Source organism: Trichechus manatus, unplaced genomic scaffold (genome assembly GCF_000243295.1).
Source record: "Trichechus manatus latirostris isolate Lorelei unplaced genomic scaffold, TriManLat1.0 scaffold00114, whole genome shotgun sequence".
Lineage (NCBI taxonomy): Eukaryota > Metazoa > Chordata > Mammalia > Sirenia > Trichechidae > Trichechus > Trichechus manatus.
Genome location: NW_004444050.1, coordinates 1,904,525 through 1,929,848, shown reverse-complemented (window position 1 = coordinate 1,929,848; position 25,324 = coordinate 1,904,525). Strand labels below are relative to the sequence as shown.

Genomic DNA, 25,324 nt, shown 5'->3' with positions numbered 1-25,324 from the left:
CCTAAATGATGTTAAATATGGGATTAAGAGAAAGATGACTAATACGTATGAATAGCTCCTTATGAGATAGGTCCTACGACAGGCTCCATATTATAAAGACCTACACTAGCTAGTATATGCATATATTTTGGTGTATATACAACATATATAAACATGTATATATATACCTAAGATAGACTACTTCTTTACAATATACCAAAACATTAATCCTTCAGTAGTTTCTGCTAATACTTTATGAAGAAGTATCTACCATTCATTCTCTCCTTCCTCATATTTACTCTTCCTTCCCAGTCTTCTCTTCGTTTAGCTTTCAAAAGAACTGCGATATTTTCCTCTTGAAAAAGACAAGCTTGATAGAGTTTAAATTTCCTATGAAGTATGACCTTCCTCTGCCCCAAATATTAGAATTATGAGCTTACCTTATTAATTCTAGTTGTGCAAGTTCCTGATTTGCTTGAAATATAGGTTTTTTAGTGAAGAGTTCACCAAGGATGCATCTAATAGAAAAAATACCCATCATTAACAAACGAGCTGATTTTACTTTACTACCACAAGTTTCAAGTAAAATAAACCAATCAGTAAGGCTATCTTACCCACAGCTCCAGACATCAATAGCTGGTGTATAGCGTTCTTCTCCCAACAGTAGTTCAGGTGGACGGTACCATAAAGTGATGACCTTGTTAGTATACGGCCGACTAAAAAACACAGAAAAGCATTCTTTAGAGTTAGTATTTGTTAGGATAAGAGAGATTCTCTTAGGAAACATTATTTTAGCCTATCAAAGCAATCCTACAACTCTAACTAAAACCGCTCTCATGTGCCTACAAATATAGACATACTATGGCATCTACGATGTGATCATAAAATGCATCTGAGAGCAACATGATGAACTGAAAACTTCCCTTAAATATACGAAAATAAAAATAAAAAGCAGTTGAGTGGTTTTAACTATAATTTGATCAAATAAAGATCTTTATATAAACACAACTGTTCAATACTGTTTCTCCTTTCCATAATAACTTTTAAAGGGATTGATTTAGACCAAATCCGGCATACTACTAGTGAGTGACAAAAGTTTTCAAATGGGCCTATTGCTGGCAATATTTCATTGATTTCAACCCACTACAGTATGTGAACAGAAAGTGCAAAAATGCAGGCTGTAGTAGCTGGGCTCTACTCTGCAAGGAACCACTAACAACAGCTACGGTACTTTATCAGATGACTCCACAGTCATCTTCTAACAATAATGACACATATACTGCAATTTCTTTATTTGCTATAGAGAGAAGAGGTTATCTATAGCAGCTTATATTAGGAACCAGTTTGACCATCACAGTACATATTCTCTGACACTGCTTTCAATCCTGAGAGAATGATCACGTTCTAGTTGACTCACATGAATGAAAAAAGTCCTAAGAAGTCAGAGATGGCTCTTCGACTGATCCAGGATTAGCGTATATACTTCAGGGTGATCATATATGTCTTTAGATCAAGTCTTAACTCTCTTTCTTTACAGACATCCTCCAAATCACAAGGATTCAAAGGTTATATCATAGGAAATTGCCCCAGGAAGGTAGTATTCCAAGCCCGTATACCTGAGGTTGGCTTGGACCTGGACCAGTTTTGGGAGGAAGGAAAAGAATCATGATTTATAAAACAATTCCCTCTAGGTATTCACACTGCCAGCTATATAGATCTGAAGTTCCAGGCAGCACAAGACCTCAGCAATCTGACCTGCTCTGCCCCATTGAGTCAAATTTCTTCAAATAATTTAAGCACTCATACTATAAGCCATCAATCTGTTTATCACAGCATTACTGGAGACAGGACTACACTAACAGTGTTCCAAACCAGGAAAAAAAGGGGTAACTGATCTACATATAAGTACTGAAAATAAAAAGGATAGTCTATTTTCAGTAGCAAATTAGGATTAGATTTTTCTAACATTATTTATTTTTCTTGGTCATTTCTGTTTGTTTCCTCACATCACTTTTCTTCACATGAAGAAGCTTTTTTCTAATTCTACCTACTCTTATTAAGCTAGGCTTAATCATTCTTTAAAAATATGTTCTGTTCTTTATCCCTTAACCCCTTTTAAAGTTGGAAATATTTCTATTTTTTATCATTCAAACACTGTATCTCCTTCAAGACAAAGTGAACAACCCACTTCCATGAAGTCTAATCTGTACTAACAGTAGATTATTTTCACATTCTTAAATTTGTATCATACTTACCACTGTCTTGAACTCTCCTATTCTGTTTATGTTTTATATGTTCCCAGAAAATCAAAAGACCCCAGGTCATTCTTTATTATGATCCCCACAGACAAAGCCCAGAACAAGGATGGGCACAGGGCAGGCACCTTAACGTGTACGGCCCTGAAACTTTAGGTAACATACGTGAATTGGCTGAATGAGAGAAAAAAGTTTATGAAAATTATGATGACTAGCTTTTCTAACACATTTCAGGGTCTATAAGCATAGGAAAGCTATGGTCATGTTACTGAAGTGCAACTAGATATCTACTGTCTCAAGAAAATGTTTAAATTAATATAAACCTCTATAAGTCAAGAAAAATTATCTGCAAAAAGAAATGTATACATACATATATATTTTACATATATATTAAAAAGTTGATTCATGTATATATATTTTTTAACTATATTGAATTATGTGGCAAAATCACACTAATTCAGGTTACTAAATTTTACTGAAAAAGGAATATTTAAATTAAAAATTACTGCTCTTTTATAGACTATGTATCAAGTTGTAGGCAACATTTAGAGTCATCTTTTGCAGTTAAAACCAGATTAGCTTACTTTTTTTAACTTCTATCAAATTCAGAAGTAAAAATATTCTGTGCATTTTCAAAAATGATTAAACACAAAACTAAATGAAGTACAGTCTAAGTGTACTGCAAAAATATTTAATGTATACTAATTAATAGCTTTTCCAAATATTCCCAGGTGTTTGTTTTCTGTTAGAAGAAAAGTAAGAGCTAGGTAAAGACTGAGAAAAAGCATTCAACTGTAAAACTAGATCCAGAAAGTTCAATTTTAAAATACTCATATAATCTCAAATTCGCAAAAATTCTTTCATTTGTGAAGTGAATACACATTCAGACTGATACAGACTTTGTACAAAACAAAGCACTACACTGACATTTTTATTTACATTCAATGAAGCATCAGCACAGTAGAAATTAAAGGCTTTCCACCTGTCCGGTGACAGATTCCAATACTTTGCCTCTAGACAATCCCAGGAATTCCAGAGATTGGGGAGGTCAGGAAAATGAGATATGCTATGGCCTTCCGTACCCCAGAGCCTGACAAGCAGCACTGCATCCCCAATAAACCACGAACTGCCATAAGGGAGTATTCTCAGGCTGGCATGTGGCTCAGCCTCCTATCTGGTATAGATATATAAAAGGCAAAGCAGATATTCAGAGCCGATCCTAGGCCCTTGAAGTGTTTGGGTGTTCTCGATAATTCCAGTTAAAATTTACAAGCCAGAACTGCTGCCTTTGTTAATGATCATTCCAAGAAATGAAAAAAAAGAATCCTATAAAAGTAACTAGCTCCAAAATGTTTCATTTTTCCAACAACATATCTAATAGTCTACATTTATTATTTCTTTCAGACTATAATGTATACTGCTTTAGACAAAAGATACTGTTAATTTATAAACATGTAAAAAAATCTATTTAACAAATCTTTATTGGATGCTTACTACACTTAAAGCATTGTTGCTAGGCACTGCAGATATATGAAGAAATTCTATTTTTAAAATTAAATTCTTAAATATAATTCTAATTATAAGCACAACAAAATGTATTTCCTTTTTGATTAGTACAATACTCTTAATCCCACTGGCTGCTGCACTTAATAATCTTAGTAAATCAAAAGGTTAAAAATATGGAGAGCCTTCAGTTAACTAAATTCATTATATGCAAAAAATGTCTTGTCAACTTCAGAATCCACTGCAGAAACACCTACCAAATCTACATAAGAAATCTGGGACCTACTGCTAACACCTACCCCTACCCAGCTTCATAGGTAAAAAATCCAGGAGTCATGCTTGATTTCTCTCTTCCTCCACTTCACATCTAATCTATCAACAATTTCTTGCAGCTCTACATCCAAAATAAATCCCAAATCCAACTGCTTTTCACCTTCTACAACCCTAGTCTAAGGTACTATTATCTTGCCATTGGTACTACTGTTTAACAATCACTAAACTAGCTTCCTTGCCTCCGCTCCTACTCTCGTCTCACCCGTTTCTCCACGATTTTTTTTTTAAGAGCACGAAACCAGGTCATATCACTTACTTGCTTAAAAATGTCCATTGATTTCCCAATGCAAAAACTAAATAAAACAAATTTTTTACCTTTGTTGTTAAGGCTTTATCTCCAGAGTCTTATCTCCTATTACACTGAGCACCTTTTTTACCCTCAAACCTTTCAAGTCTGTTCCCAAGGCTTTACATTTGCACAGTTCCTTTTACTTGGAAGGATGTTCTTCTCCCAGGTCATTAGGTTTTCCCCTTCTCATCACTCAGGTCTTAGCTCAAATTTACTTCCTCCAAGAGGTCTATCCTAATTGCCCTAGCTAAAATCGCCAAGCTGCTGCCCCCCACACACGCACAGTGACCCCAAAGTCAGTATTTTATTAACTTTACAGAACTTTGTATTTTAAATTTCTCCCTGCACCCCCCCTCCACCCCCCACCAGTTTATTGCCTAACTTTCCTCATGACAATGTAAATGGAACCAGGGACTTGGTCTGTGGTGTAGCAGTTAAGAGCTACAACTGCTAACCAAAATGTCAGCAGTTTGAGTCCACCAGGCGCTTCTTGGAAACCATGTGGAGCAGTTCTACTCTGTCCTACAGGGTCGCTATGAGTCAGAATTGACTCAATGGCAAGAGGTTTGGGGGTTTTTTTTTGGTTTATATATACAATACCTAGAGTTCAGTGCCTGGCATATGTTTTTGTTGTTGTTAACTGCTGTTGAGTTGGTCTCCGACTCATGACAACCCCTGGCACCACAAGATCAGAACATGTGATCCACAGGGTTTTCATTAAGTGATTTTTCAGAAGAGATTGCCAGGCCTCTCTTCCTAGTCTGTCTTAGTCTGGAAGCTCCACCAAAACCTGTTCAGCATCATACCAACATGTGAGCCTCCACTGACAGACAAGTCGTGGCTGTGCATGAGGTATAACGTCTAGGAATCAAACTTGGGTCTCCTGGCTAGAAAGGGAGAATTCTATCACTGAACCATGACTGGCATATAGTAAGCACTTACTAATAATTTCTAACTGACTCACTTATAACTACGTAACAGTAAATACAATCTTTTTTCTCTTACCCTTTCCCTCTTCCTTTCTATTTCCACTACCCTTGTCCTCCTTTTGATATCTCCCAAGAAAAAACGACTTTGAAATTCTTGTATCATCATATTGCTACAGATAAACAAAAGTAGTTTTTTTCCAGTTGATGCTGCCGTCTGATGATCGCTTGCTCTCACCTGTTCATTCTTACTACACATCCAAATTCAGAAGTCCTGTAACTACTTCAATCTCAACACATCCGAAAGAAAATTCATTATCTTTTTCTGTTTCCTGTCTCAGCAAACAGCATCACCATTTGTGGTAGAGACTTAGACCAGTCCTCTACAATCTGTTGCTGTCTTCTTCTAAGGTAGCTGCCCAGCTACACTACACTTCCCACCTTCACTGCAGTTATGTGTGACTACATGGCCAGCTTCTCTCCAACGGAACATGAGCATATGTGTTAAGTGCCAGTTCTAGGCCTGGCTCATAACACTCCTCCCTCTTCTTTTCTCACTTCTGGCTGACAGAGATGACAACAATCTCGGAAGGGATGTATAAGGATGTATGAAAGATGACGTATCTTCCAGCCCGACTCCCTGAATGAGAGTATGAAGAAGAATCACTACTTGACCTGGTGATTTGGTTAAATATTAATTCTGCATCAAGGTAAGCAACAACCACTCCAGATTATTAAGTGAAAAATATAAAATTCTTATTCTTTAAATCACTGAATTTTGAGGTTCCCTGAGCTACAACAGCATTGCCTATTCTAACAAATAAGCCATTTATTAAGTTGCCTAAGCAGAAATCTTACAGTAGGGGTAGAGACAGGGATGTGTCTTACAACATGTAATCAAGTTCTAACAATTTTATATTCTTAAGATCCCTGTAATTCAGCTCTGTCTTTCCAATATCTATGCCCATTCTCTAGTTTTGCTGTTATCATCCACCTAGATTTACTGCAACAGCTTTCTAACTGCCCTTGCTTCTGGACTTACAAGACCAATCCATTTTCCAAATGTACTCAGAGTGATGGTATAAATACAAATATGAATGTGTCTCATACACCTCTAATATACACTGCTGTCTTCTAGAGACTATCCACACAAGACTTACAAGATTCTTTATGATTTTGTTCTTGCTCCAACCACACCAAGCCATCAGTTCCCTGAGAAGGCCAAACAAACGCTGCTTTCCCTGCCGGGTTCATAGAAACCCTGCATTTCAGTTAGTTTCTACTCATTTTTCAGATTGCAGCTTAAATATCACTTCTAGGAAGACAAGCCTACATTAGATGTCCCCGAGCATTTTTTTTCTTGCCCTAATACAAGTAATATAGCATTACACATTACATTATAACTTCCTGTTTACCTGTCTGTACTTCCTAGTCAGTATAGTCCTGTTAGGGTAGGTGTTTTGTCTTTTTTGCCCACAATTTTTAATCCTCAGTGACTAGTACTATTCCTAATACATGGCATTTAATTGTTAATTGTTGAATATTAAGTGTTCCATATTCAATATATCACATATAACAGCAAAGTGATAGTCTAGGACTAAACAATCCAAATCTGTAGCTGTGGTTAGGTTAGATAGTATTAATACTGAGCCAAGGTAAAGCAATGGTGACTACACAGAAAAAACAGAAGGAGGAGAGTGGGTTTAAGGAAGGAGGAAAGCTTAGATAATAATCAAACTTTAAATAACATATCTTGATTGACTGATAGGTAGACAGACACGTAAATACAGATATATAAGAAATGTACAGATATATTTACTAGAAACAGCACCTATTATTATATTAAAAGTACATTTCAATGGTGTCCATTTAACATCAAACTTAACAAAGAATACATTCTTGTAAATTCCCATCTTCTCTCCTTATAGGGGGAAAAACCAAAAAACTAAACAGCTTTTGTTCTCATGCAGTAATAAGCAGGACAATACAGGGCCTAAATCTAATGCATAGGGGGTGGCAAATTTTTTCTGTAAAGTCCCAGTTAATCAATATCTTAGGCTCTGCCGGCCACATGTGTCTATGTCATTTCTTCTTCTATTTTTTAAACAAACCTTTAGAAACGTAAAGAGTAATTCTTGAGCTCAAGGGTCATGCAAATAATAGGCCACAGGTCAGGAAATTTAAATCCCAGGAAAAGTAAAGCACTACTGTAATATGAAAATGGATCATCCAAAAGTAGATGAATAAATGAAAATCCAGAGTCCCCGAAAACGAACATTTCAGATTTAGTCTACTAGGTTTGGCTGCCCTTTGTCAAAATGCAAAAGATGATGCTGTTCAGATCACAAAGAAGCAAACGCGTCACCACATATACAGCGCTATCAGATAACCTGTTGACTGCTAGAAGACTGAAACTACAGTATACCTATTTCAGCGTGAAGGGGCAGAGACAGCAAAATTCAGTGAACTATTTGCTACAACGAGACTCTAGAAAACTATCACCAGCCTAACAGTATCTCCAAAGCAGACTTTAGGAGGTCCCTAGAGCTCCCTATCCAGTAAACACTTTTAGGAAGTAAAGGCTGGATCCAGAGTCTTACCAGGGAAACATATCATTATAATGAAAACAGTCTTTCTGTCAAAAGACGCAAGTTTAATTCTTAGCTCTACCACTTACAGATGTATGATCTTGGAAATACACTTAAACTTTCTAAACTTCAGTTTCTTGATCTTGAAAATGTACGTAAGAATAATGATACTTACAAGCCATTTCAAAGGACTGTTTTCCCATAAAATATTTCTCTTAAAGGAGACTGTACATAATAAAGTGCCATGCACAAACGATACTTAAGGTTGTTCCCTTTCCTTCCTAATAACCAACACTTACTAGAACTTTGAGCTAAGCACTATGCTAAACACTAACAGATGATTGAACTAAAAACAAACACAGCTGTTTAGAGACTTAAAAGTCTAGTAATAATGTAAACATAAATTATAATACTACAATATAAATACTACATAAATACATAATGTATAAAGTACTCTGGAGACCTAAAGGAAAATGCACACTTTGATGCCCAGGGGATTCAAGGCATACTTCAAAAGAGGTAATAATGCCCAAACTGCATACTGAAGGAAAAAAACAAACTTGTCAGGCTGAGGTAGTGGGAAATATAAATCCTTACAAAAGGAAATATAAATTACACAGGCATTCAAGGGCATGGCATGTTTAGAGAACTGCAAATGGCTCAACACTGCTATTATCTGGGGGGCAGGTGATGAGGTAAAGAAGAATGGCAGGAGATAAGGTGATAACAGAGATGTAGGGCTAGGGAGAAACACCAGGGGCAGGAAATCTAATAAAATTCTATTTATCATGGTCTATATGAGTAGAAATTGACTTGACGGCAACAGGTTTGGTTTGCTTTGGTATATAAGGTATAGGAGCCGTGGTGGTGTAGCGGTTAAGCACCTGGCTGCTAACTGAAAGGTTGGTGGTTTGAACCCGCCAGCTGCTCCGCGGGAGAAAGATGTGGCAGTCTGCCTCCATAAAGGTGGTTGTCGTTGTTGTTAGGTACTGTCGAGCCAGTTCCCATTCATAGTGACCCTATGTACAAGAGAACAAAACACCACCCAGTCCTGCACCATCCTCACAATCATTGCTATGCCTGAGCCCACTGTTACAGACACTGTGTCAGTCCATTTCATTGAGGGTCTTCCTCTTTTTCACTGACCTTCTACTTTACCAAGCATGATGTCCTTCTCCAGGGACTGATCCCTCCTGATAACACGTCCAAAGTATGTGAGACATAGTCTCGCCATCCTCATTTCTAAGGAGCATTCTGGCTGTACTTCTTCCAGGACAGATTTGTTTGTTCTCTTGGCAATCCATGGTATATTCGATATTCTTTGCAAACACCATAATTCAAATGCATCAATTCTTTTTCAGTCTTCCTTATTCATTGTCCAGCTTTCACATGCATATGAGACAATTAAAAATATAGCTTGAGTCAGGCTCACCTTAGTCCTCAAGGTGACATCTTTGTTATTTAACACTTTAAAGAGCTCTTTTGCCCAATGCAATGTGTCATTTGATTTGACTGCTGCTTCCACAGGCGTTGATTGTGGATCCAAGTAAAATGAAATCCTTGACAACTTCAGTATTTTCTCCAGTTACCATGATGTTGTTTATTGGTCCAGTTGTCATCATTTGTTATTTCTTTATGTTGAGGTGTAATCCAAACTGAAAGCTGTAGTCTTTGATCTTCATCAGTAAGTGCTTCAAGTTCTCTTCACTTTCCACAAGCAAGGTTGTATCATCTGCATAACGAAGGTTGTTAATAATGAGTCTTCTTCCAATCCTGATGCCACACTCTTCTTCATATAGTCCAGCTTCTCAGCTTATTTGTTCAGCACACAGATTGAATAAGTATGGTGAAAAGATACAACCCTGACACACACCCTCCCCGATCCTTTGGACACCCGACTGGGTGGTTCTACTCATCCTGTAAGATGGCTGTGAGTCGGAATCTACTCGACAGCAATGGGTTCATGTGAGACACATCTGTATGTGGGAGTGACTGGATACCTTTAACTAAAAGGGAGAATAAAGGAAAAGGAACAGACTTTTTTCCAGGGAAGAGGAGATAGGCTGTGTAACAATATGCTTAATTTAAGGTACCCTGATCATCTAGGTAGAGATGTTCAATAAACATACAGGTTTGGAGATCAAGGCTTGAAATTTAGTTTGGGAGTCTTCAGTATTTAGCACACGGATGAGATTCCTCCCACACGAGGAGTGGGGAACACTGTAACCTAAAGAATTAAATTGTCTGCCTTTTTCCTGTGTATGCTCAAAACAATAAGCTCCTAAATTAGGGCTGCAGGAGATACAATTTAATCTTGACCTTATAGTTAAATCAGTGATCTAAATGATATTTCCATTCCTGAAGGTTGTTTAATTGCATTATTTATTGCTATTCATATGTTATTAGTGATCTTTTTATTATCATGGTTCTTCCAATCTTATCCAGAGCCTCCCAAAAGATTCTTTTTATTATCTGGAATCCCCAAAGCCCCCTGCACTGATCTATAAAAAGGGGATAGATCAGGATGAGAATCAATCGAGCAATTACTGTATTCAATGTGTTCAATGTTTTAAGGCATAGAAAACACAAAAGTATAAAATGGTCCCTGTCTTTAGTAAGTACAATTTAGATGGAGTGATAAAATAAGGACAAAAGTCTAACAGTGACCAGAGTTTAGGAGGCAATTTTAATCCTGAATGTAATTTCATCTTGCCCTTGGATAAGTAGCTAGAGGGATACTGTCTTCTCCCTCCATTAATGCCTATAACTTAGGAAAAATTTATTTTGTTGTTAATGGCAATTTTCTAAAAAGCCACTAGATGGTGGCATTGCCTCCAAAAAAGGTGAGTATGTTTTGGGAGGGTGGTGTTAGTGACCCAGTGTATCTGGTTCTTCCTGGTAACATTTCAAGACCCCTTTAATTTCTTCCTTCTTATTGGATCATAATATAGAAATGAAGTGAGTTTTTGGTAGTTTAGAAAACTTTTGTTTTATTACGGTTTCATTGCAGTAAATTTTAGAACAATTAAGAGATTTGTTTTTCAACACTATAAATAAGGATTTTAGAGATCATTTATTCTAAATCCCTCATTTTAAAAGTTGAGAATAATGAGGCCCAGAGAAATTAAGTGATTTGCCCAAGATCTGCCCATTTAACCACAACTGGTTAAATGACAACGCCAGAGCTGGAGCCAAAGTTCTCTGATTCAGGCCTATCGATTTTGTCCTTGCATTAAAAAATAAAAGTTATCGTTTCTTCTCTAGAAAATGAAATTATTTTCAACTTATGTGCAAAGTACCTTAAAAAAAGGGGGGGGGGACAATCACACAAAGAGAAAATGATACTCCGTCTTTGGAAAAGCAGTGGAGCAATGATTTGGTAAAATAAAAACTCACAAGGAAATATTATGTGGCTAAAAGTCTCAGGAAAAGTTGACTTAAAACAGGTACTGAAAGATGACAGATAATGAAGAAATGGGGCAAAAGCTTATCTCCAAGTTCTACAGTTCCCAATGCTTATAAATACTGATATTCAAAGTGAGGAAAGGATTCTTTAGGTTTAAAGGAATCATTTCCGCCCCACTCCCTAATTTTAATGTAAGGGTTCTCCTTTTTTCTATTGTAGCACACATGACAGAGGAGCTCCACACTGGTCACACACCCTCAATGTACTATTCCTCTGTGATACCTGTAACTCCACCCAGCTTTCCTCAAATTCAAAAAAGCCTATCCAAAACATAATGAGAGAGACATGGTTGATAACCTTAAATTTGCTGTATTTTGAAAGAAACTAATTTTTTTGGACATTTCAGTTACTGTATCTGTAGTAACAAATTTCTTAGAAAATACTTTAAACTGACAACTTTTGAATGGGTATATTTCCCTCTGCTTATAGTAACAAAGTAGAAATATGAATAAAAAATCATTTGCTATATATTTTTTCAAGAAATCTTTGAAAAATTTGGGGCAATACAGGAAGTCAGCTAAAGGCAGATTTCTTTCAAAATTAGGACATTATTAAGAGTTACAGGAAAATATTTGTATTAAATTAAGCAGACGTCTCCAATGGACTTTAAAGAAACTGACATTATTCCAATCTGGAAAAGTTTGCAAGGAGTAACTGAACCCCTTAAGATGGTATCTGCTCATAAAACACAATGATACACCAAGTTTTTATCTTATAAATTTGATTAAGCAGAAAAACTCAGTATACATTACTGAGAAGATGCAAAGGTATGAGATTTTAAATTTCCTGCTTCTCTAAGCTCAAAATTCCTGTATCAATCCAGCAGAGCAACAGGAACCAGGGCCCAGTGAACACTCCATACCCAGGCACTCCACTGGAACTCAACATTCCATTTTTAAAACAGAATCAATGGAAAAATAAGAGTTTGATACACAGAATTTTACTTTACACTCAGCTTTTCTGCAACGTATCTATTCCAAATGTGAATGAGCATCTGCATAAAAAGAATCTCTCAGATGGAAAACGGTAATTAGCTGTTTTCCATCTCCACTGAAACCTAACAAGAAGAAATGGATTTATATTCAAGCATAATAGACACATACTTGTATTAAGAAAGGATGCTCTAACTACAATGAAATCTCAATTAACCAGCAAGGAGACAGAATCCTTAATTAATCAGAATTTCACCCAAAATAATAGCATCTGAAATTTGGTCACTCAAAAAATATGCTTCAAGTGAAGTTTGGGGTTGAGTATACATTTGAACCAATTTTCTTCAATTTCTACCAAGAGTCACTGTTACAATATGATGGTAATAAAAAATTGGGAATCAGAAACCTTGAACTATACATGCTTGGCTCTACCAACAAATATATTTTGACTTTAAGTTAGCTAACCTTTCCTAGGTCTTAGTTTTCTCAAACGCAAAATGAGGGTAATAGCTTTTAAGCTCTAGAACAGTTAAAAAAATAAATTTTTTTTTTTTTTTTGGAACACCAGAACCTTTTCTCAAAATATTAATTGAAAATAGGTAAAACAAACAAAAGCAGAACAGCTCTGGCTAAAGCAGGTACAGAAGACGAGTGGAGCCCCGTCCATCACAACGCCCCCCACATCACAGTTTTAATGGGGTGGAATGCCAATGTATCCAAAACACACCATTTGAAAACCTCTACTCTAGAATACTGAACAAGACAATAATTTTCCAAATGATATCACAGGCACTGCAAGATTAAAAAATAGAGAAATATTCTATCTTAAATATTCAAAAAATGTTTCACTTATGAATGAAAACTTTTCACTCTAAAAAACTTAAGAGTGTTTTTGTTTATCTCTTCAACTAACCAGAAACACTAATTTAACTGGTTCAGTGAAAGCGAACATTATTTTTAAGAATTCCAATTAACTGATGTCTCATTATATTAAATTATGGTAGCCCAAAAAATAATTACAGAATTGTCATACCTAAAGAGTTTTATGATTAAAATATATATATATATATATATAAAAAAATGAAAACATACAATGCTGTCTGACAGCAAAGGAATGGGCTAAACTGACTCTAGAAATTTATTAAGCCCAAGCAGTGCCATAGTTTACTTACATAAAATCCATTACTTCACAAAAATATTTTATTTTCAAATTCCATATTAGTTGAAAGTAAGACAAGTTATTTTTCATTACCACCAGGCACAAAAGGATTCAAGTGGGATACATGTCCCCACTTTAGCCAGAGAAGCTCTACTTTGTTCTGTCTTACAGAGTGAACTTCCTCACAATTGTCTGTTTAAATAAAGGGCTCTAGGAAGCTTAAAAAACAAAACTGTAGATATAAAAAAAACAGAGAAATCATGAAGTCTAAAATAATTAAAACAAAGTTTATAAGTTTAAACATGCAAATTAAAAAGGATAAACTAAGATTTTTCACTAAAAATTAAGAGCATCTTAATGTCTGAACTTCCATTAGAAATTTATGTATAATTTTTTTTAAATTCATAGGCTTATTTGACTTACATTTAAAATTTCTATTTTAAAAGAAATTATATTTACCCAATATGGTATAAAGCTTCATGGTTAATGAAAAGTAAATTTTCCCCCTTTTTTAAAAAAAATAAAGTTATCAATAAGGTGTTCTTAGTATATAGCTTCTAAAACTGGACTCTAATGTCTATAATAATCATTTGAAAGTACTCTTACCTTTCTTCTGAGCTATATAACCGAGCAAGTCCAAAATCTGCAAGTTTTATCTGCCCTCTAGTGGAATAAGACAAATAAACAAAAAGCATTAGTCTACTCGGAAATGGTCACACATTCATATTCTATTCCTAGAACTAATTAAAAATATATTTTATAAATAAAATTTAACTTTGATCATATTTTTAATTTTCATCACACTGCAGTACCACCAAGGTCCTACACTTAAGAGCGATAAATCCATGAAAAGATAAGGTAAAAAATTAGTACTTTGTTTTGGATAGTTTCAGTTACTATTCAGTACTAATACAGTGTTATTGTTACACTAGTGCTGTTATTATAATCATTATTACTATAATGGTACTAATATAATAGTATTTCAGCACTATTCAGTTACTATTTAGAAAAGGACACTTCAATGAAAATAAAACAAAATGAGTTAATTTCTACTAATAGTTAGCAGTAAGACAAATTACTTACTCAATTCAACAATGCTCAAGAGCTAAATCACTTTATTTTAAAATTGTTTCCCTTTCCAATTCTTGGAAGGGCAAGGTGCATAAAACATTTTCTACTAATTAAAATCAGGACCAGGCAAGTCTAAACTAACAAATAATACCAATTGTAATAGAAGTGTCAGAGTTTAACTTAATGCCATTAGTGAACTATTTAACATAAGCTTTAAATATATAGGTATGTCTCTGTGTGTTCCCATACAGGTGTGTATACACGCTTCAGAAGAAGTTCACCTTAAAAATATGATGACTGTTTTAAAAGAAAAATTCTAAAATCTATTCTTAACCTAAAGCTGAAATCACATTATTAATTATGAGAAGATTCATTAACATTATCTAGAAGACTACCAAGCAAGAAAGTCAACCAAATATTATTTTATGTATATTACAAACTATTAATGTAGGTTAACTAAAGTATATTTAACACAATTTTAGAGGTAGCGCAAGCTATAATATTGTTATTATGTTAAAAAACTTTGAAGCTATGAATAAGCTAAATTTTAAATCCTTTTAACAGAATTAAAGCATACCACTCATTTTGAACATATACATCAAGCTCATATCCATACCTATTGTTTAGAAGAATATTTGAACACTTAATATCTCTATGCAAAAAGTTCTTCTTATGACAATAATCCAGACCTTCCATTAGCTGTCTCATAAATGACTTTATGTGATTTTCATTAAAATGAACTAAGCCTGATTCCAGTAGTCCCATCAGATCATGGTCCATATATTCAAACACCAGATAAAATGCACCTAAGAATGAGAAAAATTAATACATTGAAGATTTTCATTTGTGCAACTTTCCTGTAGGTTCAAAATTTTTAAAAGTAAAATGCTGGGACAAAAATTAATCCTGGATAAGAGGTGCTACTTGGTCACTTCAATAAATTCATCTTTCTCTTTGAATTGATTATCAATGAATATAACCAAAGGAAACATCTAACCCAGTTGTCATGATATAAAAACAGCCCTGTTTATTTCCACATTGCATAGTTTCTGGGTGTGATTAATGTTTAAAAAAAAATCTTAACAGTTTTAGATATTAAACAAACTGTCTCTCAGCAGAAGCTGAATAAGATCGGTATAGATCATTGAAGAAAATAATAGTTACTAAAACAATAAAGGGTCTGAGACCAGACAGACTTTAGATGACTTCTATTCAACCTTCAAGAGATACATAATTTAATTATATTTGTACAGTTTCGGAGTATTTGAAAGCATAAAAATTGCAAATTTATTTCATAAAACCAGCTTAATCCTGCTAACAAAACCTAAAATAGCACATAGCTCACACACATACACACAAACTACACAATAACTGTGTTTATGAAAGAGATTCAAAAAGCCTAAATGAGACTTGTACAACTTAAATCCAGAGCTAGATAATGGAATATCACAATGAAGGAAAGTTTAATTTAGCAATTTAAGAATGAAAAATCTAATAATAAAATTCATTGTATCTATCTGTCCAAGGAGGGGAGAAAAAAACAAAAACAAAAAAACTCTAACACTATGCCAGAAAAGGAATCTGAAAAAAATTCACAATCAGCTAACTAAAAACAAAGTAAAGAACTCTGAGTAAACTTGCAACAGAAGAACTCTTTCTTAGAAGCACGTTATGGTACGTCTCTGAAACCAACAACCAATGTCATATTTAATAGTAAAATGCCAAGTGCTGTATGCAAGACGAAAATGTTCATTATTACTTAGTTCTGGAAGTGAGTAAATAAAAAGTATAAATACTGAAAGAGACAAAATGATAATTACTGGTAGAGAAGATGACTATTCCTCCTGAAAAAAATCAAAAGAATAAAGAGAAGGTAGCTGGGTTAGAGAAAATCAATACACAAAGAGCAAAAATACTTCATATGCCAGCAACAATTCATTAGAACATAAAATTTAAATTACTCCTTTCACAATAGAAAAAAAAAATAACACACAAATGACTAGCAATAAACTTTAAGGAGAATTGTACAAACTGAGAAACATCACATTGTAAAATCCTTTATTTTAAAGTAATTTCAATAAAAGGACCAACGGTTTATTTCTGTTTTCTTTTGCTGGAGGTGGAGGTGGGGTGGGGGTGGGTAGTGAGGAACACAACTTGACAACAACAATTCCAAAATTGAAAAAAACAAAAACCAGAGCATCAGCCAAAACATTTCTGAAAATACTTGTCCTACCCGAAATTAATATGATCTACCACACTGTAGGAACACACGAACAGTGGAATATATACCAGAAAACAAATCTCATATCTGATAATTAGGTTATGAAAACAGCCATTTTAAGTCAGTGAAGAAAGAACAGGCAAAATGATATTGGGACAAAACTGTAACCTCACTGAAAGGTGGGAAATTACACAAAAGGCAAAACCCACAAAAAAAAAAAAAAAAAAACTGACAGATTGCACTAAATAAATTTAAAGTCATTACATAAGAAAAACTATGAGGTTTCCATACACAAGCAATGAGAGATGTGAAAAGGAGGTTAAGAAAAAAACCTCCGTATTCAATAGCATCTAAGAGAGTAAAATATCTAGGAATAAATCTACCCAGGGATGTGAAAGACTTACACCACAAAAATTATAAAACAGTGCTGAATGAGACAAAGAAGACCTATATAGATGGAAGGATGTTCTGTGTTTCTGGATTGGAAGACTTAATATAGTTAAGATGTCAATACTATCCAAAGCGATCTATAGATTCCATGCAATCCTGATCAAAATTCCAACAGATTTTTTACAGAAATGGAGAAACTAATCCTCAACTTTATATGGAATGGCAAGAGGCCATGAACAGCCAAAGCAATATTGAAAAAGAAGAAAGTAGAGGCCTCACACTTCCCGAATTCAAAACATATTACACAGCTACAGTACTCCAAACAGCCTGGTACTGGTTTAACAAGACACACACAGACCAGTGGAATAGAACTGAAAACCCAGAAATAAATCCAAACATCTATGGTCAACTTATTTTTGTCAAGGGTGCTAAATCCATTCAATGGGGAAGGAACAGTCTCTTCAACAAAAGGTGCTGGGAAAACAGGATTTCCACATGCAGAAAAATGAAGCAAGATCCACACCTTACACCATACACAGAAACTAATTCACAGTGAATCAAGGACCTAAATGCTAAATCTAAAACCATAACATTCGTACAAGAAAATATAGGCAAGAAGCTATGGCATCTGGTTTTTCTAATGACAGATTATCAAACATATCAACAACCGTATAACCAGAAGAAGACAAAAGAGACAATTGGGACCTCATAAAAATTAAATACTTATGTTCATCAAAGAACTTTATCCAAAGAGTAAAAAGACAACCTACAGACTGGGAAAAAAATTTTGGAAACAACATAGCCAGTAAGGGTCTAATATTGAAATATATATATAAAACTGCTACAGCTTAACAACAAAAAGACAAATAAAATGGGGAAAACAAAAAAATGGGCAAAGGATATGACTAGACATTTCAGCAAAGAGGATATCCAAGCAGCCAACAAACACATGAAAAGATGCTCATCGTCATAAGCCATTAGAGAGAATCACATCAAAACTACAATGAGATACCACCTCACCCCAAAAAAAAAAAAAAAAAAAAAAAAAAAACCCAGAAAATAACGAATGTTGGCTAGGATGTGGGGTGATGGGAACCCTTATCCATTGTGGAAAGCAGTACGGCAATTCCTCAAAAAACTAAAAATTGAACTACTAATAGTCCAGCAATTCCAATCCTAGGTATATACCCTAGGAATCTAAAAGTAGCAACACAAACACATGCACATCTATGTCCACTGTAGCACTACTTACAATAGCAAAAAGGTAAAAACAATCTAAGTGTCCATCAACAGATGAATGGATAAACAAAATGCAGTACATGCACACAATGGAATACTACTCAGTCAGAAAGAGAAATGAAGTCCTGATACATACTACAACACAGATGAACCTTGAAGACATTACGCTGAATGAGTAAGGCAATCATAAAAGGACAAATTCTGTATGACTTCACTTATATAAAAAGACAAGAGTAAGTAAATATATAGACATCAATGCTTATTAGTGGTTACCTGGGGTGGGAGTGGGTAGGGAAAGAGGGTATTATTCTCTGCAAAGTAGTGAGTTTATGTTTATGATGATGGGAAAATAGGCACTGATGCGTAACGGCTGCACAACCTGACGAGTATAACTGATTATCACTAAGTTCTACACCAGAAAAAGTGTGAAATGGCAAATACTGGGTTATTTATAATTCTGTAATAACAGCAGCAACCAAAAATAAAACAAAAAACAAAAAAAGGGACAAAGAGAGAGGGTAAAGTTGTTGCTACTACTTAAATACATCCAAACACCTCACGGGATTAGTTCTGTTGGTTCAAAGGTACAGGGTCATGGCTTCATAGGACTGTCCAGTCAAATTAGCCTAATACTGCTTTTAGAACTACTGTTCCTCTTTCTAGTTCAGTGAGTACTGCCTGGGGTCTTAAAAGCTTGCAAGTGGCAATCCAAGATACAACTGGTCTCTATTCACCTGAACAGCAGAGGAAGAAGCAAACCCAGGAATTAGAAATGGAACTGGACTGCAGATCTAACTGCCGCCATGAACTACTGCCTCCTTAGCCATGAGATCAGATGAACTGGATGGTGCCCAGCTACAATTACTGACTGTCATGGATTGAATCGTGTCCCCCCAAAATATATGTCAACTTAGCTAGGTCATGATTCCCAGTATTGTATGATTGTGTAATCTGATGTGATTTCCCTACGTGTTGTAAACTCTATCACTATGATGAGGTTATACTGATGAGGTCTAGAAGACTGCACAGTGTCTTAAGCCAATCTTTTTTGAGATAGAAAAGACAGAAGCAAGCAGAAACACATGGGAACCTTGTATCACCAAGAAAGCAGTGCCGGGAGCAGAGCGCATCCTTTGGACCTGAGGTTCCTGCGCAGAGAAGCTCCCAGACCAAGGAAGATTGAAGACAAGGACCTTCCTCCAGAGCTGACGGAGAAAGCATTCCCCTGGAGCTGATGCCCTGAATTTGGAGTTGTAGCCTACTGGACTGTGAGAGAATAAACTTGTCTTTGTTAAAGCCATCCACTTGTGGTATTTCTGTTAGAGCAGTACTAGATAACTAAAGACACTGATCATTCTGATCAAGGATTCAATAGATGAATCCTGATCAAAAAGCGATAAACTATGGATCAGAATTTCAAATACTTACAGAATCCAAACTTACTTGTCCTATTAAGACTGGAAGAACCCCTGAAATTATTGCTCTGAGAAAATATTCAAACCATGAGCCAAAATTATCCCCTTCAATCATCTTTAAACTAAACAACTGTCCAGCTAAATTAGTAAAGAATGTTCGACATGAGCTTTGTGCTCTTTTAAACAATTGTCTACATGAGGTAAAATTGTCAGCAGTAACACTAAAGCACAGATGAGAAGTTTAGGGGCTAGTAAGTCTAAGCCAATGGTGGTGAAACAATATAGGTAGAGATACGAAGAATGGTGACGCAATGCCAAGAATGTAATCAATGTTATTGACTTGTACATATAGAAACTGATGAATGGGTGGGTGTATTTTTGCCATGTATATTTTCACCAAAATTAAAATTAAAAACAAAACAAAACAAAACTGTGAACTGGAGGTAAAAAATAAATGACAAACTGGGGAAACATATCTCCAACACACACAAATTAATATCCTTAATATAGAAAGAAGTCTTACTAATCAGTCCCAAAAAAGACTTAACCCCACAACAGAAAATAAGAAACAAAATGAACTGTGACTATGCAAAAGAATGTATATATTCAATAAACGTGAAAAAAAATTTAATCTCACTATTATTCAAAATGTACAAACACAAACTATACCACTTTTACTTAAAAGGAAGAGATTTCAAAAGAAAGATAATACAGTATTAGCAAAGATGTGAGAAAAAGAGACTCTGTTATACAGTGGTAGTAGTATATCGGTATAAATATTCAGGAAATACAATCTGGCAATATGTACCAAAACTTTAAAAAACTGCAGCGCTGTTTATAACAAAACATGAGACCAAAACATTCGAACATCAAAAAAAAAAAGTTGTTATGGTACATTTATACCATACCATGCAACTTTGAAAAATTATAAGGTACAATTATGATGTGCAAATCTATTGATGATGTTCAGAAAAGGTAAGAAGATTATAAAAATACTATATATATTCCCCCTGAAGTCGAGAACAAAACAAGGATACCACTATCTCTGCTGTTATTTAACATCCTATGGTAGCATTAAGTAACACAAACAAGAGAAAGCATTTAGAGTTGCTCTGTCCAGTACAGAAGCTACTAGCCACATTTGGTTATTGAGCATCTGAAATGTGGCCGGCCAGTTCAAATGTGCTGTAAGTATAAAACACACTTATTCTGAAGACTTAATATTAAAAAAAGTAAAATATCTCATTAATAGTTTATTATATTGATTACATATCAAAATGCTTTAATGAATTGATTGAATTAAATAGAATATACTATTAAAATTAATTTTGCCTGTTTCTTTTTTTAATGAGGCTACCAGATTACTTAAAATAAAAATATAATGGCTTACAAGATGACATGATCTTATATGCAGAAGACCCTAAAGAATCCACAAAATACTGTTAGAGACAAAAAAATAAATTCAGCAAAGGTGCAAGGTACAAAGTCAACACATAAACATCAGTTGTATTTAGAAACATCAGCAATGAGCTAACTGAAAAGAAAATTAAGAAAACAATTCCATTTACAATAGTGTCAAAAAAGAATACTTAGGAATAAATTTAACCAAGGACTTAAAAGACTTATACACTGGAAACTATAAAACACTGCTAAAAGAAATTAAAGACGACTTAAATAAATGGAAAGACATCCCATGTTTATGAACTGGAACACTTAATACTGTTAAGATGTCAATACCTAAACCAATCTAGAGATTCAACACATTCCCTATCAAAATTCCAACAACCTTCTTTGTAGAAGTGGAAAAGCCAATCCTCAAATTCATATGAACTGTAAAGGACACTGAACAGCCAGAATAATCTTAAAAAAGAACAAAGTGAGAGGACTCACACTTCCTGACTCCAAAACATACTACAAAGCTACAGTAATGAAAGCAGTGTGGTGCTGGTATATGAACAGACATATAGCCCAATGTAAAAGAACTGAGAATCTAGAAATAAACCCATACATTTATGGTTGGCTTCCAACAAGGGTGCCAAGTCCATTCAATGGGGGGAAAAAAGTCTCTTAATAAATTGCTGGGACAACTGGATCTCTACGTGCAAAAGAATGAAGTTGAACTCATTACCTCACATCATACACAAAAATTAACTCAAAATGGATCAAAGATATAAAAATGAAAACTAAAACCATAAAACTCTTAAAAGAAAACACAACAGTAATGCTTTGGGACCCAGTTTTTGACAACGGATTCTTAGATGTGACAACAAAAGCTGGAGCAATTAAAAAAAAAAAAAACGAACATATCAAAATTAAGAACCTGTGTGTATCAAAGGACTTTACCAAGACAATGAAGAGACAACCTACAGAATGGGAGATAATATTTGGGAACCATATATCTTATAAGGATTTAATATCCAGAATATATAAACAACTCTTACAACTTAACAACAAAAAGACAAATAATCCAACTTAAAAATGAGCAAAGGGCTTACACAGACATTTCTCCAAAGAATATATACAAATAGCCAATAAGCACATGAAAAGATGCTCAACAACATTAGTCATTACAGAAATGAAAATCAAAACCACAATGCGATACCACTTCACATCTACTAGGATGGCAATCATCAAAAAAAAAAAGGAAAATAATAAGTGTTGACGAGGACGTAGAGAAACTGAAACTCTTCTGCACTGCTGGTGGGAATGTAAAACGATGCAGTCACTGTGGAAAACAGTGTGGCGGTTTCTCAAAAAGTTAAAAATAGAATTACCTTATGGCTTAGCAATTCCACTCTTAGATATATACCCAAAAGAAATGAAAGCAGGAACTTAAACAGTTACTTGTCTACTAATGTTCATAGCAGCACTGTACACAAAGTCAAAAGGTGGAAACAACCCAAAGGTCCATTGAATGGATAAACAAAATGTAGTATATTCATGCAATGGAATACTATGCAGACATAAAAAGGAATTAAGATCTGATACATACTACAACATGGATAAGCCTTGGAAGCATTATCTTAAGTGAAATAAGCCAGACACAAAAGAACAACATTGTATGATTCCACTTATATAAGGTACCTAGAAGAGGCTGAAAGTAGAATAGAGGATATTAGAGGATAAGGGGAGGGAGGAATGGGGAATTACTGTTTAAGAGGTATAAAGTTTCTGTCTGGGATGACAGAAAAGATCTGGAAATAGTACTGATGTTAACACAACACTGTGAACTGTACACTCAAAAATGCATAAAAGGGTAAATTTTAGTTATGCATATTTTACCATAATTAAAAATAATAATAATAGTAATGGCTCACATTGTATTCCACTGGACAGTGCTGTAATAGAGGCATAGGAATGAAAATAGGGGAGCTAAAACTATCTCTATATGCAGATGTTATGATTTTTTTGGTCTCTACAAGCCATAAACATTCAATGCAAAAACTATTATAAACGGTAACACAATTTAGAAAAGTGGTAGAATATAAGGCATTACTGTCAGATGCACTAACCACCAGTTAAAAGATAAAATGAAAGATATAATTTATAATGGCAAAAATAAACAAACATTTAAGAAAAGTACAACATCTTTAAAAAGACAACTTTAAAACACACAGACAGAAAAGCAGACATTGACAAATGGTCACATTCTTGGATAAGGAGGTACAACATGATGAAGATGTGCCTCTCCCCTAAGTTAATTTATAAATTGAACACAGCCTAAGTAAGAACATCAATGAAAAGTGCCTGAAAAAGAAGGGCAGATAGGCACTAGACCTACCATATATTAAAACATTATAAATTTCTATAATTAAAAAGTGTGATATTGGTAAATGAACATGAAATAAAACAGAAAATCTAGAAATAAATCCAAATGCATACAGAATTTTAATATATGGTAAAGATGGCACCTTAAATCAGTGGCAGAAAGTTGGACTTACTATTTAGCCATATTGGTACAACTGAAGAACCAGATAGAAAAAAAATTAAACTAGTCTCTTCGTCAAAAATAGCAATTGCAAATGAATCCATTATTTAAATATTAAAAAAATAATACAACCACACAATTCCTTAACAAACCATACAAATAAGGAATTCCTTAATAACCTGAGAGTCGGGAAACCTTTGCTATCTAGGAATCAATACACAAAGAAGCAGTTAAGGGGAAAAGACTGGTAACTGTAACAATGTAAAAGTAAAGATCTTTTGCATGGCAAAAAAACACTGCAAGCAAAGTCAAAAGAATACTGCAATCTGAAAAAAAGCATATTTGCAACTTATATTTAAAACAATTAATATCCATTACAGAGTCTCTTGAAATGGAAAAGAAAAAAATCAACCTTACAGAAGAGTGGACAAAAAAGACAGAGTTCACAGAAAAAGATTGTGCAAACCGCCCTTAAACCAATGGAAAGTTACTCAAACCTCGCTCATAATAAAAAAGAAGGGGAAAAAAAAAATTTTTTTTTAAACTTGACCTAGATACCAAATTGACAAACCTCCAAAAGTATGACAACATACCCTACTGGCAAAGCTGTGAGGAACATTCTTATACATTGCTAGTGGGTAAATGATACATACAACCCCTATGGAGGGGAATTTGGCAATATCTAGCTAAATTACATTTAGCATTTTCCTTTTACATAACAACTCTAATTCTAGGAGCCAGTCTCAAAAATTCACTGGAAAAATAAAAATGATGTATGGACACGCTATTCAATACAGCATTATTTCTAACAGCAAAAGACTGAAATACCAATAGGAAGCAGACTGAATAAACTATGGAATACTATGTAGTCATAAAAAAGGAATGAAGATGATCTCTATATACACTAATATGGAGTAATCTTCAGGACATACAGTTAAATGACAAGAAGGAGACACAATGAAGCACTTATAATATGCTACCTTTTTTATACAAAGGGAGGAGGCCTTGGTGGTGCAGTGGTTAAGTGCTTGGCTGATAACCGAAAGGTTGGTAGTTCCAACCAATCAGCCACTCCGTGGGAGAAAGATGTGGCAGTCTGCTTCCGTAAAGATTACAGCCTTGGAAACTCTATGGAAGCAGTTCTATTCTGTCCTACAGGGTCGCTATGAGTCAGAATTGACTCTACGGCAATGGGTTTGGTTTGGTGTACACAAAGGGAAGAGGGAAAGTAGGTGAATATATAGAAAAGAAAAACTGGATGAACCAAACATAAAACAAAAAAGAACAAAACACAGTTACCCATGGGTAAGGGAGAGAACAAAGTGAATAAGAGAGAAATGGAAGTGAGACTATTCTGAACGTACCTTGTTTTATAGCTTAGAATTTGGAAGCATGTAAATACGTTAAATAATTAAAATGTCATTACATCAAAAATAGTTTTAAAAAAAGCAACCTCTAAAAATTGTAAACAAGTGAACCTAAATGTGTATCAAACTGGTTGCATAAACAACACAGAAAAGAATTATTTCACATATGTCTATAATATTTTGACTATGCATCCCTGGTGGGGTACATTCTAAGGACAAAAAGAACCACTAAGAAATCTTAAACTGCATTCGGTAGTCCT

General features: G+C 34.6%; 1 protein-coding gene across 2 annotated transcripts in view; it reads right to left on the bottom strand.

The window, feature by feature from the left end:
* CDK13 (cyclin dependent kinase 13) overlaps window positions 1-25,324 on the bottom strand; it is a 160,198-nt gene that overhangs the window by 28,012 nt on the left and 106,862 nt on the right. For both annotated transcript variants that reach the window (XM_023738310.1, XM_004383956.2), the window contains exons 6-9: window positions 15,118-15,307; window positions 14,037-14,093; window positions 594-695; window positions 420-497 (exon numbers count right to left, since the gene is read on the bottom strand). In XM_023738310.1, the coding sequence (XP_023594078.1) occupies window positions 420-497; window positions 594-695; window positions 14,037-14,093; window positions 15,118-15,307 (427 nt within the window). The remainder of the gene's footprint in view (window positions 1-419; window positions 498-593; window positions 696-14,036; window positions 14,094-15,117; window positions 15,308-25,324) is intronic.